Raw genomic sequence first — 19,157 nt, 5'->3', positions numbered from 1 at the left:
CTATAATCAGTTAATTAATTATTATTTATATTTATTTATTTATATATAGTCCAAAAACAGATTTTGATGAAATAAAATAATTAAAATAATTAAAAAGAGATTTGAAAACATTTAGTTTGACATCATCTGTGTATCAAAAAACAATTTACTATACAAACTAAATCTGTTTTTAAACTATATATAAATGTTTTATAAATAATAATAAATTAAAAATAATAAAGAAAATTTGTGAACAATAATTAGTCAACAAATTAAAAGACCAAATAATAAAATAAAATAAAATAAATGCATTTTATTTTTCAGGATTTATTATTATAAATAATAATAAATTAAAGTAATACATTTCTTTACAGTAGGTTACACCTAAAGTCATAAATACACAAAAGAGAAATTTATGAAAAATTATTATTCAGCAAATTAAATGGCCAAATGATAAAATAAAATAAAATAAAATGTGATACATTTTATTTTTTTAGGATTTATTATCATAAATAATAAATAAAATAAAATAATAAATTACTTCACAGCAGGCTAAACCTAATGTCATGAATATACAAAAGAAAAATTGTGAAAAATAATTAGTCAACAAATTAAATGGCCAAATAATAAAATAAAATAAAATAAAATAAAATAAAATAAAATAAAATAAAATAAAATAAAATAAAATACATTTAATTTTTCAGGATTTATTATTATAAATAATAATAAATTAAAATAATAAATTACTTTACAGACATTTAAACCTATTGTCATAAATATACAAAAATAAATTGTGAAAAATAATTAGTCAACAAATTAAATGGCCAAATTCAAATAAAATAAAATAAAATAAAATAAAATAAAATAAATACATTTTATTTTGTCAGGATTTATTATTATAAATAATAATAACAAATTAAATGGGCAAATTAAATTAAATTAAATTAAATTGAATAAAGAATAAATGCTGAAAATTGAGCTTTGCATCACAGGAATAAATTACATTTTAAAATACATTGATTTGCTGCTCATAAAACATTTCAGATTATTTTCAATGTTGAAAACAGTTGTGCTGCTTCATATTTTTGTGGAAACTGTGATTTTATTTTTCAGGATTTATTTTTATAACGTAACTTCATGAATATACAAAATAAAAAAAATGAAAAATTATTAGTCAAACAAATTATAAAAATAAATAAAATAAAATTAAATTAAATTAAATGCTGAAAGTTCAGCTTTGCATCACATGAATAAATTACATTTGCCTTTTTTTATTTATTTGCTGCTCAAGAAACATTTGATAATTATCAATGTTGAAAACAGATAACTGAATAAAAAGAACAGCAATAGAATAGAACAGAATAGAAACTTCATAAAGAACAGCATTTATTTGAAATAGAAATCTTTTATAACATTATAAATGTAATTTCTGGCACTTTTGTTCAATTAAATGCATTCTTGATGTATAAAAACATTAATTTCTTAAATAAAATCTCACTGACTTTTGAAGGGTAGTGTATACGTAGTTTGAGTAGTCTCTATAAGGTTGCTATAGGCTCTGAGGCTATAAAAAAGACCCAGATGGACTCACACGACCGTCGAGCGAGAGCAGGATGGAGTCGCTCTTGATGTCTCTGTGTATGACGCCCTGCGAGTGGAGATACGCCAGCGCCTGCAGCACGGCTTCACACACGGTCGCGATCTGCTCCTCGCTCAGCCTGAACACAACATCACACACACGCTTACATAACTCCGCTTCACACTTCACATATCAACATTTTTAATGCATCTGTTGTTGGTCAGTAGAATCGTACGTTTTACAAACCATTTGAATAATACTGAGTGTCCTATATCTCATTTTTTACAGGAGACAGGAAGAAAAAACTTAGAATGACATTGCAACCTCTTAGGAACATGATAAACACATTTAGAACAACCTGGCAACCACAAAATGCAAAATCTAGTTTTATTCCTGCTGTTTTTATCCATGCATGACTGATAAAGGATTTCTTTGAGTTTAAACAATGGAAAATGTCTTCAAATAATTTGAAAAATATTATTTTATTTATTTTAAATTATTTTATTTCATTTTATTTTAGTTTAGTTTAGTTTAGTTTAGTTTAGTTTAGTTTATTATTTGGCTAATTATTTTTCGCATTTTCTTTTTTATATTCATGCCATTAAGTTTAGTCTTCTGCAAAGTAATGGTTTGGTTCATTAAATATTATTATTATAGTATGTATAAACAAATATATATGTTAACTTATTAAATTTTCTGAGATGCAGATTTTTAAATAAATTTATCCTTGTCATATATTTGTTAAACTTGTTAAACAAAATGTCTTCAAATAAGAATGAAAATTAATTCATTTTAAATTATTTAATTTTTATCTGTTTTTATTTTTTTTATTATTTCTTTTACTTGTATTCTTTTCTTTTCTTTTTTTTTTTTTGCTCATTTCATTTGATGAGTCTTTATTTTTTTTATTTTTTTCCTCTTTTGCATTTTTCTTTTAATCTGGATGAAAATTATTTTATTTTAAATTATTTTACTTTATTTTAAGTTGTATTATTTTATTATTGTTTTTATTTTGCTATTTGATGACTATCTATTTATTTTGTTACTTTTGTATATTCATGATATTAGGTTTACCCTGCTCTAAATGTTTTTTTATTTATAGACATCCACTTCAACAAATTCAACTTTTTGAGATGCAGGCTTATTAAATAATATAACATATATGCTTGTCAAACTAAATTTCTTCTAATCAGGATGGGAATTATTTTATTTTATTTTAAATTGTATTTTAATTTTAATTTTTTATTTTATTTGGCTCATATTTGGTTATCAATTAATTAATTTATTTTTAAATCCTATTTTATTTATAGATATATAGATATAGAACTAAATTTCTTCTAATAAGGATAAAAATTATTTATATTTTTATTATTTTATATACAGATTCTTGTCAAACTATTTTTTTCTAATAAGGATAAAATTATTTTATTTTTAAATTAATTGATTTTTTATTTTATTTGGCTAATTTCATTTGATGACTATTTGTTTGTTTATTTATTTATTTACAGTTTATTTTGCATATTCATGAGGTTTAACCTGCTGTAAAGGAATGTTTTTGTTCATTTTTATTATTTATATATTAATCATATTATTATTTATAGACATAGATATAGATATAGATATAGATATAAATATAGATGTTTACTTCAAAAAAAGTATATTAAAAAGTAAGTTTTATTTGGCTAATTTTATTTGATCTATCTATTTATTTATTTTTATATTTTTACATTTTTTTCTTTTAAAAGTTCATGACATGAAATTAACCCTGCTATAAATGATTTTTTTGGTTCATTTATTATAATTTATTTTATTGTTAATATTTTTATTTATAGATATATATTTTAATTTTTTTTATTGTATTATTTTTAATTATTTTATTTGTCTAATTTTGTCTCCGTTTGTTTGTTTATTTTTTACATTTTTCTTTTGTATTTTCATGATGTTTTAACCTGCTGTAAAGGAATGTTTTTGTTCATTTATTATTATTTATATATGAATCATATGAATATTTATAGACATAGATATAGATATTGATGTATACTTCGAAAAGAAACTTTTAAGATGCAGGCTTATTAATTTATTTATGTCATAAAATTGCTTGTTAAACAAAATGTCTTTGAATAAAATAATTTTTTTCTGTTTTTTACTTTTACTTATTTTTCAAATGTTTTGTCTCATTTAATTTGATTACTATTTATTTATTTATTTTATTACTTTTTTTGTTTTACATTGTTTTACTTTTGTATATTTTTGTATATTTCTAATCATGATGAAAATTATTTTATTTTAAATTATTTTACTTTATTTTAAGTTGTATTTTTTTTTTTCATTTAATTTGATTATTATCTATTCATCTATTTATTTTTATTTTTTTCCTTTTTTTCCTTTTGAAAGTTCATGACATTAAGTTAACCCTGCCGTAAATTAATGTTTTGGTTCATTTATTATAACTTTTTAAATATTTGTATTTTTATTTATAGATATACAGATGCATGTCAAACAAAATTTCTTCTTATAACGATGAAAATAATTTTATTTTATTTTTAAATTCAATTATTTTAAAATGGCATTAATTTTTATTATTTTATTTGGCTAATTTCATTTGATGACTATTTGTTTGTTTATTTATTTATTTACAATTTATTTTGCATATTCATGAGGTTTAACCTGCTGTAAAGGAATGTTTTTGTTCATTTTTATTATTTCTACATTAATAGACAAGTTCATGACATGAAATTAACCTTGCTATAAATGATTTTTTTTGGTTAATTTATAATTTATTTTATTATTAATATTTTTATTTATAGATATATATTTTAAAATTATTTTATTTATTTTATTTTAAATTGTATTATTTTTAATTTGTTTGTTTATTTATTTACATTTTTCTTTTGTATTTTCATGTTTTAACCTGTTGTAAAGGAATGTTTTTGTTCATTTATTATTATTTATATATGAATCATATTAATATTTATAGACATTTAGATATAGATGTTTACTTCAAAAAAGAAACTTTTTAGATGCAGGCTGATTAATTTATTTACATCACAAAATTGCTTGCCAAATAAAAAAATTCTTTAAATAAATATGGAAAATTATTGCATTATTTTTTTTAATTTAATTAAAATGATTTAATTGTATTTTCTCATTTTATTTGTTGACTATTACATTAGGTTTTGACATCGGGTTTAGCCTGCTGTAATAATTTGGTTCATTGCTCATATTATTTACATAGATATCCAACAAATTTTGAGATGCAGCTTTATTGAATTTGATCATGTGATTGCTATTCCCAGGGCTCTGCTGAAAATCAATAGTGTTTGCAAACGTGTCGGTTCAATGCTGCTGCTCAGGTCAGATCTCGTCCTTCAGCTGTGCCAGTTCCAGTTTTCTGTCTGTTATCTTGAGACGTGACAAAGAGCCGCGTTTGTGTGCGATCATGTAAATCTAGTCCTCCATCAGACAAAGACAGAGATGCATTTACCAAACTAATAAGATCACTAATCATATTCTCCTGCATGTCTTCACAACACACGCTAATCTGATTGTCTAATCGAATTAAAGTGGGCCCATTGGGTAAGGAGTGTCAGAAAACATGACCTAACTGTACATCACCCTCTTGTGGTATGAATAAAACACTACAGTAATACAACATGGAGTCAGTATCTGGATTAATTATGAGCAGAGACTCCTTTTGAGAGCAGCATGACATTGTGTTTTGCTGTTTCTTTTTTTTTTTTTTTTTTTTAAGTTTTTATTGCAAAGAGATACAATTCACAGCATCTGTTTATGGCATTTGTCACTTTTACAGCATCTTCCTTGAATCAGGGAAGAAATAAAAAAAACTGCTCAAAAAGTTTCTCATGACAATGACATATCAATATCTCTCTTTAAATTTTCTTCCATTTATAAAAAAAAAAACTATTTACAAAAGAAAGGGGATACGGACGCAATAACTACAAATAAACATAAAAAATGGGTTCAATATCAAAAAGGCATTAGGTTCAATAGGAGTTATATACTCAATCCATTTGGACTAAAAGTCAATAAACATATCTTTTTGGTGAGTCACACAGAATGTAATTTTTTCCATCAAAAATATTCTTTTTACAACATCAATCCATTCCTGCATTTGTGGTGGATTAGGTTTATACCAACATCTAGTAATAGCTTTCTTACTTGAAGCAAGAATTATTCTATACATATATTTGTTTTTCCTTTCCCAGGAAACCATTGACACCTTGCCCAAGTAAAGTACCTCAAAGCTGAAGAATCTTAGAATCTTTTCCAATACTTTATGTATATCTTTCCAAAAACTTTTAATATTAGGACATCCCCAAAATATGTGAAAATGGTTAGCATCCTGTGAGCCATATTTCCTCCAACAATTTGAGTTACCTAAGAATTTATTTTTCTGTTTCGGAGTAAGGAAAAACCGTACAGTATTTCTCCAGCAAAATTCTCTTCAGTATAGAGACTGGGAGTGCTTTGCTGTTTCAAACAACAGATTTGCAATTGCACAGTGAATCTGCATTAAAAACAGTGACCTTAAAGTAAACTATTTATGTTCTTTAATCATGTTGTTAATTTTATTGTTTCATTGCATTTGTCTTTCAACCATGAAAGAATGTGAATATTATATTGTATTATTTTTTATTTTATTGTTATATATTTTAAAATAAATTATATTATTTATACTAATATATTGTATTATATTATTTATAATATTTAATTTTTATTACATATTTACATATTTAAAGTATTAATTTATTTTAAATTAAGTATTGTTATATTATATGATTTTATTTTGAATGATACAGTGTATTATATTATTTGTAATATTTTATTTTAAATTATATATTTACATATTTAAATTATTTATTTATTTTAAATTATTATTTTTTTAAGTTACACTGTATTTTAAATAATATTATTTTATTTTAAATTAGATTGTATTTTTATAACATGTTATATAATACTTTATATTAAATTAGTTTTTAATTTTATTTTAAATGAAATATTGTATTATATCATATTATTTAAAATTATATTGTATTGTATTTTAAATTATATATTTTATTGTATTATTTTAAATTACATTTTATAATAAATAAAGTTAATTTATTTTAAATGATGTATTGCTATTGTTGAAACGTTATAGTATATAAAACTTTATTTTATATTATTTATTATTGTATTTTAAATTATACATTGAATTATATCATATTTCTTTTAATTATATAATTTTACATTTTTATATTATTTTATATTACATTTTAAATTATATATTTACATATTTAAATGATTTACTTATTTTGAATAATATTTTTATTATGTATTTTTATATTACTTTTTTATTTTAAATTATATATTGAATTATATTATATTGGAAACAAAATTAAAAAATAAATCTGTTTATTTAAGATCATTTATGCTATTATTTTATTTTGATTTCATTTAAATTTTATTTTATTTAAATAGGTTACTGATAAACTTTCATAAAGTTTTAAATTAGATGTGTCTCTTTAATATTCACATTATTTTATTATTTATTTTATTTCATTTCACTTTATTTTTTCTAACTTCATTTGATGATTATTTATTTATTTATTTTTACATTTCTTTTCTACAGATTTAACCTGCTGTAAAGGAATGTTTTTATTCATTTATAATTATTTATAAATTAATCATATTATTATTTATGGACATATAGATATAGATATAGATATAAATAAAACTTTTTAAGATGCAGCCTTATTAATTTGTTTATATCATAAAATTGCTTGTCAAAAAAAGTCTTCTAATCAATATGAAAACTGTATTTTTTTATTATTATTTTGTTTAATATTATTTTTCCTTAATATTCAGATTATTTTATTTTATTTTATTTTATTTTTCGATTTGGTCAAAGCAATTAAAAAAAAGGACATCTCATAGGGTCTTAAACTTGAAGATTAACACACTCATGGTAAAGCACATTTCTCATAGATTCTACTGAGATCACAATGAAAACATCAAGATTAATTGGTTCAAACACTGGCTCTCCTAGATTAATGCTGAGGTAGTCATTGTTGTGGTACCTGGTTTCAGACACAATGTTTGTTAAAGCTCCTCCCTGCAGATACTCCATGATGACCCACAGCTCCTCCTCCACCAGAGCGCTCTTGAACATCTCCACCACGTTCCTGTGCTGATAGTCTCTCATGATCACCACCTGAACACACACCAACACATCCTCATCAGTGCTCATCATCAAAATAAACCTGTTTTACTTGATTTTGAGTTTTTAAAGTTACTGTTGAACTTTCCAGACACCATTTTTACTGAAAAAAGGTGAAGTATTTACTTTGAATTGATTTTCAATCAAAAAGTTACAAAAAATGGCAAGTAACACAAATTTTGAAGTAGAAAGACTGAAATCGTATTTTCTTGTAACATACTCCAACAAAAAACTTTTTTTTAAAAAGTTGGATTTGTTTCAGCTTTTGTCTTCTCAAGATGTTAACTGAAATATTGTGATGTTTTTATCAGCTGTTTGGACTCTCATTCTGACGGCACCCATTCACTTCCATTGGTGAGCAAGTGATGGAATACTACATTTCTCCAAATCTGATGAAGATTGGTGAAGCATATTGCTCATAAATCCTACTGAGATCACAATGAAAACAAAATATAGAAATATAGAATTGGCCTTAATGCACATATTTGTTAATCTGAAAATGCAAGTCCCATCAGAAAAAACACTTGTGGATTATGGAGTCGTATTTGAGTTAAAAACGTCTTAATGATAAATTTGTTTCAGCTTTTGTCTTTTCAAGATGTTAACTTGTACTGGAGTGGTGAGGATTACTTGTGGATTACTGTGATTTTTTAAAAATAGGCATGTTCTATGTGAATATCTCTTAAAATGTCATTTATTCCTGTGATTAAAACTGAATTTTCAGTATCATTACTTCAGTTTTCAGTGTCACATAATCCTTCAGAAATCATGCTAATATGCTGAATTACTGCACAAGAAACAATTATGATTATCAACCTATTATTCAGTAAGTTCATGATTTGTTTGAGCGTTTTTTTTTTTGTTTGTTTTTGTTTTACAAAATTAATTGGTAATTGCAACTTTTTAACTCAAAATTTTGCCTTTTTTTCTTGCAATTTTGACCTTATAACTAACTATACTAGTAGTTTCTCAAAATTCTGCATGTGCATGAGTTCAGGTCAGGTTTTTAAGATTTTTATAAGCTGTTTGGACTGACGGCACCCATTCACTTTCATTGGTGAGCAACTGATGGAAAAGATGTTAACTGAGTGGTGTGGATTCCTTGTGGATTATTGTGATGTTTTTATAAGCTGTTTGGACTCTCATTCTGACGGCACCCATTCACTTCCATTGGTGAGCAAGTGATGGAAAAGATGTTAACTGATGAACTGGAGTGGTGTGGATTACTTGTGGATTATTGTGATGATTTTATCCTCTGTTTGGACTCTCATTCTGACGGCACCCATTCACTTCCATTGGTGAGCAAGTGATGGAATACTACATTTGGAGTGGTGTGGATTCCTTGTGGATTAATGTGATGTTTTTATCAGCTGTTTGGACTCTAATTCTGACGGCACCCATTCGCTTCCATTGGTGAGCAAGTGATGGAATACTACATTTCTCCAAATCTGATGAAGAAACAAACTCATCTACATCTTGGATGACATTTTTGGGTAAACTAGACCTTTAAATAAAGGCACTATGAGGTTGTTTTGTATTATTATATATGTTTGATTATTCTTTCACCTCATTGAAGAGCAGTTCTCTGCGCTGTTGTCTCCTGAGGTCCATCATCTTGACGGCCACGACCCGTCCGCTGTGTTTCTCGCGGGCGATGCACACCACACCCGTCGAACCCTCACCAATCTTTACGAAGTTTTCCAGATACGACCGTGGATCTCCTTTATCCACCACCATCTGCAGCGCAGCCTTAAACTGCTCATGGGTGACTTTCGGCGGGTCAGGCGGTGGTCGGGGCGAGGGGTGCTGCGGGGGTCTGAACGCGGGCGAACAGGTTCCCGGGGGGCTGTTGGCCAGAGAACCGGTGGGAGACGGTCGGGGCTGTGACGGACTGTCCTGTCTGGGGTAGAGTCCTGGGTTTGGGCAGCCTGAGTGTCTCATAAAGGGGTCTGGGCCGGTGGGCCGGTAACTGATGTTGGGCGAGAGGCCGATGGTGTAGCTGGAGGAGGAACGGACTGTTTTGTGTGGCCTGGTGCCGCTCACGAGAGGACTGCTGGTGCCGCTGTGCATATATCCCGGCTGGTGTCTCATGGCTGCGTCGGCCTGTGACATTGACAACAGAAACACAAGGACAAATAGAAATAAGGACAGGGGCTGGTTTTCTTTAAGGCGAGACACTATCATCATGTAATTAATCATCTTACTTACCCAGTTGATTAATTACATTAATAATTGCAAACATTTTTTGTATTGCAAGTTTTCTAAAATGTTAGGTCTAAATATGCAAATGTAAACATTACGGCTCGTCATCCCATGGCAGCGAGGGGCGGGGCGAGCAGAGCTCATTAGCATTTAAAGGAACATGCAACAGAATAGCTCGCTCTATAAAGGGCCGATTTTGACAGGGTAAAAAGAGTGTTTTTTACACTACCATTGAGAAATTCTAACCAAAGTATGTTATAGACTTCTCATTAAGACCCTAAAGAATCATATCAACAGTTTTGCGTGTAACGCATTACAAGTAATGAAAGTTACGTAATAATATTACTTTTTTCTAAGAAACTAGTAAAGTAATGCATTACTTTTTAATTGACAAAGAAAGTTACTTTTTCAAAGAAGTAACGCCAGTTACGTTTTCCCCTCATTTATTGATTAAAAGCTCTCCTGTCCCCATTTTGAGAGAAATTGTAAGATGTTACTTTAGTTGTAGAATAAATGTGAACATGCATTTATTCATCTCACTCACTATAAAACAGATACACTATTCCTCAAATTTAATAATTAATTAAATATGTTAAATAATACAAATATCCTTTATGTATTTAATCCCATTATATAAACAGATTTCTTTGCTGCCGACCTTCGATGATCCAATTCACCTATACTAATAAGCAAAAATTACTCGAGATAATCTAACATTTGTTTTCCTTGCTGAAGAGTTGACATTTTTCTTCTGCGGTCTACTGTACAGACGTGAATTTACTTTTCTCTAAGCCTGAGGCTTTTGGTGTAAAAAGGGTTTTACATTTGGCAAAAATAGAACTTTTTATATTAAAAACAAACAAGCCAGCCCTGCCCAGATTTAAAAAGTAACGCAAAAGTAACTTAACGCATTACTAAGTAATGTAATTAATTACTTTTTTAGGGAGTGACTCAATATTGTAATGCATTACTTTTAAAAGTAACTTTCCCCAACACTGCATATCAAACTTGTGGAAAATGAGCATTTGATGACCCCTTTAAAGAACCTTTGACTGAATGGTTCTTTGTGGAACCACAACTTTACTTCTATAAAAGAGGAGTTACCTTGAGGTCGTATGAGGAGTACGGTCTCCCCGGGCTGTTCTGTGGGTGGACCAGCAGTCTGTTGGTGGTCCTCATGTCCGGCGTGAGACTGTCTCCGTGCGGCTGCTGCATGGGCATGGTAGGACTGTAGAAGCAGGTGATGGGTCTCTGGTTGTGCGAGAACACGATGGGAAACTCTCGCCTCATCATGAGCCTCTCCGTCGGGCTCCCGATGTCCCCTCCCAGATACATAGACCTGGGCGGCTCCGGCACGGGAATGGGGGGCGGCGGAGGGGCCGGAAGGGCCGGAGGAGGAGGCGGGGGCGGCCCGTCCAGACAGCTCATGCTGACCTCAAAGGTGGATTTGGCGCGGGGCAGGATGCCGTTGGGCTGAAGAGTCACGCTCTTCTTCAAGCCCATGTACGGCGTGCCGCTCTCGCTGTGGATGTTGCGTGATTTATCGGCCCAGTGAGGTTCGGGCTCATCCAGGGTTTCGTACTGATACGCGTCGCCCTCGTTGACCTCCCCGAGGCGTCCCAGCGACTGCGCTCTCTTGCGGGCCGACGGGCTGCTCTTGCGCAGGGAGTTGGAGCTGGTGACGGACAGACGGCTCATGTCTGACAGCATGGCTGAGATGTAGTCTCCGTGGCCGATCATACTGCCGCGCACGATGGTCTGGGGAAAGAACACAGGCAGTTTGTGATTAATGCGATCTGAGATCCGCCGCTATTTAAAGAGCGTGTGAATTCACCTGGGTGCGGATGAACTCCAAATCACACTTTTCTCTGAGGAGCCTATTTCTGGCTGATTTGTGTTTATGAAACGCTCAATGACTCGTCTGAGCCGTCGGAGGACTGCTTTACTTGCAAACCAAAACTAAAGTAAAGAGGCTTTTTTGTTGATTATTAATAATGACGTTTTTTGTCATGAGTTTTTGTTATTTACAATGTCATTTTTTTTAAACATCAGTCCGATTTGCATATAAATGGAAAAAAATTACATTGTAAATAACAAAAACTCATGACTGATGTTTTATAGAAATACAAAATATTTATATATATATATATATTATTTTGTATTTCTATAAAACATAAGTTCAATTTGCATATAAATAAAAAAAAATAAGATTGTAAATAAAAATACAAAAAAAATCAAAAATCATTTTATACAGAAAAATAATCTTTGTCTTTATAAAATGCAAATCAGACTGATTTTTCATAGAATGTTTTATATGTAAATAGTGTATGTAATAAATATTAAATGCAAAAAAAAATTAACGTTTAAATTTATTTATTTAACTGTTATCAATGTTGAAAACAGTTGTGCTTTTTAATACTTAGTTTAGAACCTGTGATTATTTTTTCCAGGATTCTTTAACAAATAGAAAGTTGAAAAGAACAGTGTTTATTTAAAATAGAAATCTTTTGTAACAATATTTTTTATTTTTTATTCAGTGGCGGAAAAAGACTTCCAAAAAAACATACTTACTTCATGCATATATTACAAGCACTAGCAATAAATTAGTTAAATAATTAAAAATGCATAAAGAATGATACTTTTAATGTATTGAAAAATAAATGACAATATATTTACTTATTGTGTTGTATGTCATTTTATATTCAATAATACACTTTATTATATATAGATATGCATGTAATAACTTATGGTTCTTGTCAGAGTATAAATGAAAAAAAAATGAACATATAATGTCCAAAAAAACTAAAACTTTAATAACTTTGCTTTCAGTAAACACTTTTTTTCTCAAATACCATAACACATAATTTCAGATGAATTGTGTAACTATGCAAATAATAAAGTCAGCTTTATGTAAACCCATGCATTACCTCATGAAAAAGTGATTAATTAATCGAGTGTTTCAATAAAGCTATTACATGCAAAAGGAGAGTAACTCAATTTTAGGGAGTAACTGCATTACAATATTGAGTTACTCCCTAAAAAATTAACTAATTACGTTACTTAGTTCCTTGTTATGGAAAGTAATGCGTTACGTTACTTTTTAAATCTGGACTGGGCTTTTTTGTTTTTAATTTAAAAAGTAAAAAAACTCTTCAGCAATAAAAAAAAAAGGAAAACAAATAGAGTAATTTTTGCTTATTAGTATGGATGAATTGGATCATCGAAGGTCGGCAGCAAAGACATCGGTTAATAAAATGGGATTAAATACATAAAGGAGACGAATTTCAGTGTTTTTATTCATTTTGAAGAATACTGTATCTGTTTTTTAAGTAAGTGAGATGAATTACTGCATGTTCACATTTATTCTAGAACTAAAGTAACATCTAACAGTTTCTCTCAACATGGGAACAGGAGAGCTTTTAATCAATAAATGGGGGGGAAAAAGTAACTGCTGTTATTTTGAAAAAGTAATTCAGATATTTTCTTGTCAATTAAAAACTTTACAAGTTACTTAAAAGTAATAATATTATGTAACTTGCGTTACTTGTAATGTGTTACCCCCAACCCTGCTAGCTTGTATTATTTAATATACTGCATTATATTTTATTTTGGTTTGGTCAGGGTATATTTAGGCATTTGAGGAAAGACATGACATTCATCAGCTGTCATGTGCTTTATTCACAGTGTCTTTGACAGAAGTGACACGAGGTCCATCGCTCGACGTGAAGACATGTCTGAGATGAGCTCAGGGTGCACACAGCACAAAATAAGATATGTGACCCTGGACCACAAAACCAGTCTTAAGTCGCTGGGGTATATTTGTAGCAATAGCCAAAAATACATTGTATGGGTCAAAATTATTGATTTTTCTTTTATGCCAAAAATCATTAGGAAATTAAGTAAAGATCATGTTCCATGAAGATTTCTTGTCAAATTCCTACTGTAAATATATCCAAATGTAATTTTTGATTAGTTATATGCATTGTTAAGAACTTAATTTGGACAACTTTAAAGGTGATTTTCTCAGTATTTTGATATTTTTGCACCCTCAGATTCCAGATTTTCAAATAGATGTATCTCAGCCAAATATTGTCCTATCCTATAACAAACAATATAACAATAGAAAGCTTATTTATTGAGCTTTCATATGTGACCCTGGACCACAAAACCAGTCATAAGGTTAAATTTTACAAAACTGAGATATATACATCACATGAAAGCTCAATAAATAAGCTTTCTATTGATATATGGTTTGTTAGGATATGACAATATTTGGCCGAGATACATCTATTCGAATATCTGAAATCTAAGGGTACAAAAAAATCAAAATACTGAGAAAATCACCTTTAAAGTTGTCCAAATTAAGTTCTTAACAATGCATATTACTAATCAAAAATTACATTTTGATAGGTTTACAGTAGGAATTTTACAAAAAATCTTCATGGAACATGATCTTTACTTAATTTCCTAATGATTTTTGGCATAAAAGAAAAATCAACAATTTTGACCCATACTATGTATTTTTGGCTATTGCTACAAATATACCCCAGCGACTTAAGACTGGTTTTGTGGTCCAGGGTCACATATGATGTATACATCTCAGTTTTGTAAAATTTACCCTTATGACTGGTTTTGTGGTCCAGGGTCACATATAGAGACGAGAAACGACAAGTGATGTGTGACTGAACAACATCAGAACAACCAAACAGCCTAGCAACTGCATCCTTGTGTGCAAAAATGGAGTTGATTTCTCTGACGTCACACTGGTGACGAGCAAGCTGTTCTTTATGAGCGCATATGTTCACACACAGAAGAATGCACAGAGATCTTTAGATGTTTGAGAAGCTTTGCTCTTTTGCTTGGAGTTGCAGTTTTTCCGCCTGACTCTCGCTGCGCTGGCGGCCCGCATGCATCATTATTAATTGCCAGCGTGAGGTAATAAATCTCTCGGCCCTCCGAGGATTGGGCGCTCTGAATCGTGTTCACAGCAGGCCCGTGATAGATAAGAAGCCAATGTGACAGAGGAAAAAACATGTGTTTCTGAGCGCCGTTCAGAAGCGGCCCTCGGGGAAAAACGCACCGCGACTAAACCTGGAAAGAGAGACTCTGAAACATCAAGGACTGAGATTAAGACCCGTGTTCTCTGCTTAAATTCAAGCCCCGTCCCGAGTGAAGCCAAAGCCAAGACTGAACCAGTGCTTTGCTGACACACAGAGGACCAGCGTTGGGGGTAATGCATTACAAGTAACACAAGTTACGTAATAATATTACTTTATCCAAGTAACTAAAGTAACGCCTTACTTTTTAATTGACAAGAAAATATCAGTTACTTTTTCAAACAAGTAACGCCAGTTACTTTTCCCCTCATTTATTGATTAAAAGCTCTCCTGTCCTCATGTTGAGAGAAATTGTGAATAAATGTGAACATGCATTAATTCATCTCACTCACTAAACAAACAGATACAGAGTTCTTCAAAATGAATAAAAGCACTGAAATTCAACGCAAACCTAAAATAGTTAAATGTTAAATAAGACAAATATCCTGTATGTATTTAATCCCATTTTATTAACCGATGTTTTTGCTGCAGACCTTCGATGATCCAATTCATCCATACTAATAAGCAAAAATTACTCGAGATAATCTAACAGATTCTGATGAAGAGTTGACATATTTTCTTCTGCGGTCTAATATACAGACGTCAAGTTGTGAAAAGGCTTTTACATTTGCCAAAAATATAACTTTTTATATTAGAAACTAACAGGCAAGCCCTGCCCAGATTTAAAAAGTAAAAATAAGCAAGTTAAAAAAAATTATTGAAGTACATTTTACAAAAAAACAATGTGAGAACATAATTTTTTTCAGCCCTTAAGTTTCCATAATATGAAGAATATAATTTACAAAAAAAGTTCTAGCCCTTTACTTTTATCAATATTTACTATCAAATAAAGTATCAAATAAAAAATGAAAAAAGTCTAATAAAAAAGCAACATATTTTTCGGTTTATGGGACCTACTGATTTAATACAACCTTTTGAGACATTAAGAAATGTGAATTATGTAAAACTAGTGAGTGAGAATTTAGTTTTTTAAGTTGTAAACAAAGATTACGTTTTCAAGAAATTCAGCGCTTAATAAAATAAAAATGCATTAAAACAGTTTTGCTGTAATACAAGAATTTTTTTTCACCTGAACATACACTTCAAATGCCAAAAACTATTGTTTCTAAGCTGTTTCTACAAATTGTTCAATACAATTGTTGTTACAAATGTTATTTGATAAGTAATTTAAGGTTGTTCATGTATTATGTGACCTTAAAATGACATTAAATAAAAACGGAAATATTAGAAAAAAAAATATTCATTTTAAATTTACTCTCATTTCCATTTGACTTTAAATTGCAAATATTTTCAGCTCTTCTTGTGAATAATTAATCAGTGCACAATATTGTATAAAAAGTGAAGAGCATTTAAAAAATAAAAATAAAAATGCTTGAAAAATACTAAAAATGTACATTACTTGGAGCTACACTGTGAAAAAAATATTTTTTAAGTTAAAAAACAAACATTGAGTATGTTTTACAAGAAAACATTATTTTAGCTAAATAATAAAATCAATTATTTTTGCTTTAACAGAAGTATATAATTTACAAGAAAAGCCCTCGCCGTTTTGATTTTATTTCTTTATTTATATCTTTTTTTTCTTTTATGCACCCGATCCTACTCGCAATGCAAAAGCGTATTTTTGTGGCCAAGGTGTATTTACAAATTGTTACATTTTGCAATTTAAATCCAACATGTTTGCAATATTTACTCAAAATAAGCACAAACATATTAGGTGGAAAAATGAAAGTACACTTCTGCCGAAGTCAGCACATGCTCACAATATTTGTCAGGCCATTTCTATGTAGTTTCCAATCAAACGAAAGTGAACAGAAATGATCTGCCATGTTATTGTGTGAAATGTCTTATCATTTATTGACTGTAATTCTGACCTTCTTTGGTTTGAGCTCCACCGGCGTGATCCTGGATGGGTCCACCATGGGTTTGGGTCTCCGGAGGTTTTCTATTAAACTCTGCCATTGTGTGGGAAGGCCGACGAAGACGCCTCGCTTTGCATCGAACGACGTGTGGACGCGATGCTCGAAGTTCTTCGGTGCTGAAATCTCCGGCCTCTTCTTCTTCTTTTTGCGAAACATTGTCACGTACTACAGCAGAGACCTTTCAAAACAGAAACATGAGAAATATTAGGTCACACTTTACTTGAAGCATTTACACGTAATGCATTACAGAAGCATTTTAATGCATTAATCATGCCTTGCAATGCAGTGCAAAAAAAACAGTTCAAATGTATTCTAATACTAATCTATTAATTGTTACACCTTTAGAAAGTTAAACACATGAAACACAATCAATTTCATCAGTAACACTGTAATCAAACCTTTTATATGTAATGCATTAGAAAGGCATTTTAATGCATTAATTATAATATATTACAATACTTATCTATTCATAATTACACAGAAAAAAAATGATGCATTAAAACAACACATTTCAGATGTAACAAGGAATCTGTAAATATAACTGGTTAAAATTATTAATGAAAATATATAATGCATAATGCATTATGCATAAAGTAAAATAAAAATAAATAAATAAAATGAAATGAATGATTAAAAACACTCAGCTATTCTCAGAGGAAACATCTCTTATTTTCATTTATAAAGGCCTCAAGTAAAAAATAATAAATAAAATAAATTAAATTAAGTAATAATTTAAAATAAAATATTAAAAACATTTATTTTATTTCAGCTACTCTCAAAGTAGCTAAATAGCTAAATCTCTTATTTTTGTTTAGTTTAAAAATATTATTGATGAAAATATAATGCATAATGCATTATGCATAAAGGCCCAGGTAAATGTAAAATAAAATAAAATATTAAAAACATTTATTTTATTTCAGCTACTCTCAAAGAAAACATCTCTAATTTTCATTTAGTTAAAAAAAAATATTGATTAAAATATAATACAAAAAAATTAATATAATGCATTATGCATAAAGGCCCAATTAAATTAAATTAAATTAAATACAAAAATTAAATTAAATTAAATTAAATATTACAAACATTTATTTTATTTCAGCTACTCTCAAAGGAAACATCTCTCATTTTCATTTAGTTAAAAAAAAATATTGATGAAAATAGTAAATAAAAATAAAATAAAATAATAAGATAAAATAAAATAAAAAATATTTAAAACACTTATTTTATTTTCCTTGAAGCTACTCTCCAAGGAAACATGTTTTTATTTTCGTTTAGTTTAACTTGATGTACTAAATAAAAATTAATAAAGTAAATAAAAAATAGTAAAAATGACAAAAAAAGCACAGCAAAATGACTAAAACGTAAATAAAAATTATAAAAATAAAAACAAATTCAAACTATTAATAAAAACTATCACAGTATCTCACAACACAGTATTACCCTGATACAAAAAATGAGTTATTTTTCAATTTCAAAACAGGCATATGTTTATGCATATGCAAATTATAATCATGTGATTCAAACCTGCTGCGATGGACCTGAAATGATGTCTCCTTTTAATGTTTAAACATGTCTATTTTAGTCCTTCGGTTGCAGAGTTGCACTAAATCTGGCCAAAATGTGTTGCATTGCCTCAAAGCGAGAGAAATATCAAGTCATTTTTGTTCTTAAAATAGCAAAGTCAACACAGACGTATCTACTGATTCACTGTCAGCATCTCTAACGCTGTCTCTGACATCCACGTCGTCTTTCTCCTGCTCACCGAAGGCTGTTTTGTGCATGAGAGCATGTGAAATGAAGTAGATCTGCTCAATTAGGGCTTACTCATTCTCCCTGCCCTTTAAATGACAGACGGGGAACGCTGAAGGCCTCTGACTCGTGCCTTTGGGTTCAAAGTGCATTAACTTGATAAAAGACTGAGAAAGCAGCTGACCTCCCGTCACACTGAAGGACTGCTAATAACCCTCGCTCTCTGCACAGGAAAACATCCTTTCATGTCATTGTCTCTTTGCTGCTGAGCTTTCTGAAAGGCAAGGACTCTGGCTGACCTTGTAGATTTTATGTCTTTTTTTTTCTAGGTTAGTTCAGGTAATGAATCAGTTTCAAAATCATTTTGACAGGCTTATGCACTGAAAAAA

The 19,157-nt window shown here is 29.4% G+C and overlaps 1 protein-coding gene across 1 annotated transcript in view; it reads right to left on the bottom strand.

The window, feature by feature from the left end:
• Positions 1-17,175, bottom strand: part of LOC141295962 (serine/threonine-protein kinase PAK 6-like) — a 20,591-nt gene extending 3,416 nt beyond the window's left edge. The window contains exons 1-5 of the mRNA XM_073827248.1: positions 16,972-17,175; positions 11,085-11,738; positions 9,345-9,881; positions 7,639-7,772; positions 1,560-1,697 (exon numbers count right to left, since the gene is read on the bottom strand). Of these exons, the coding sequence (XP_073683349.1) occupies positions 1,560-1,697; positions 7,639-7,772; positions 9,345-9,881; positions 11,085-11,738; positions 16,972-17,175 (1,667 nt within the window). The remainder of the gene's footprint in view (positions 1-1,559; positions 1,698-7,638; positions 7,773-9,344; positions 9,882-11,084; positions 11,739-16,971) is intronic.
• Between the last annotated feature and the right edge of the window lie 1,982 nt (positions 17,176-19,157).

This window comes from Garra rufa, chromosome 21, assembly GCF_049309525.1.
Source record: "Garra rufa chromosome 21, GarRuf1.0, whole genome shotgun sequence".
Taxonomy (NCBI): domain Eukaryota; kingdom Metazoa; phylum Chordata; class Actinopteri; order Cypriniformes; family Cyprinidae; genus Garra; species Garra rufa.
The sequence above is the reverse complement of the archived record's forward strand: the minus strand, read 5'-3'. Positions and strand labels throughout refer to the sequence as shown.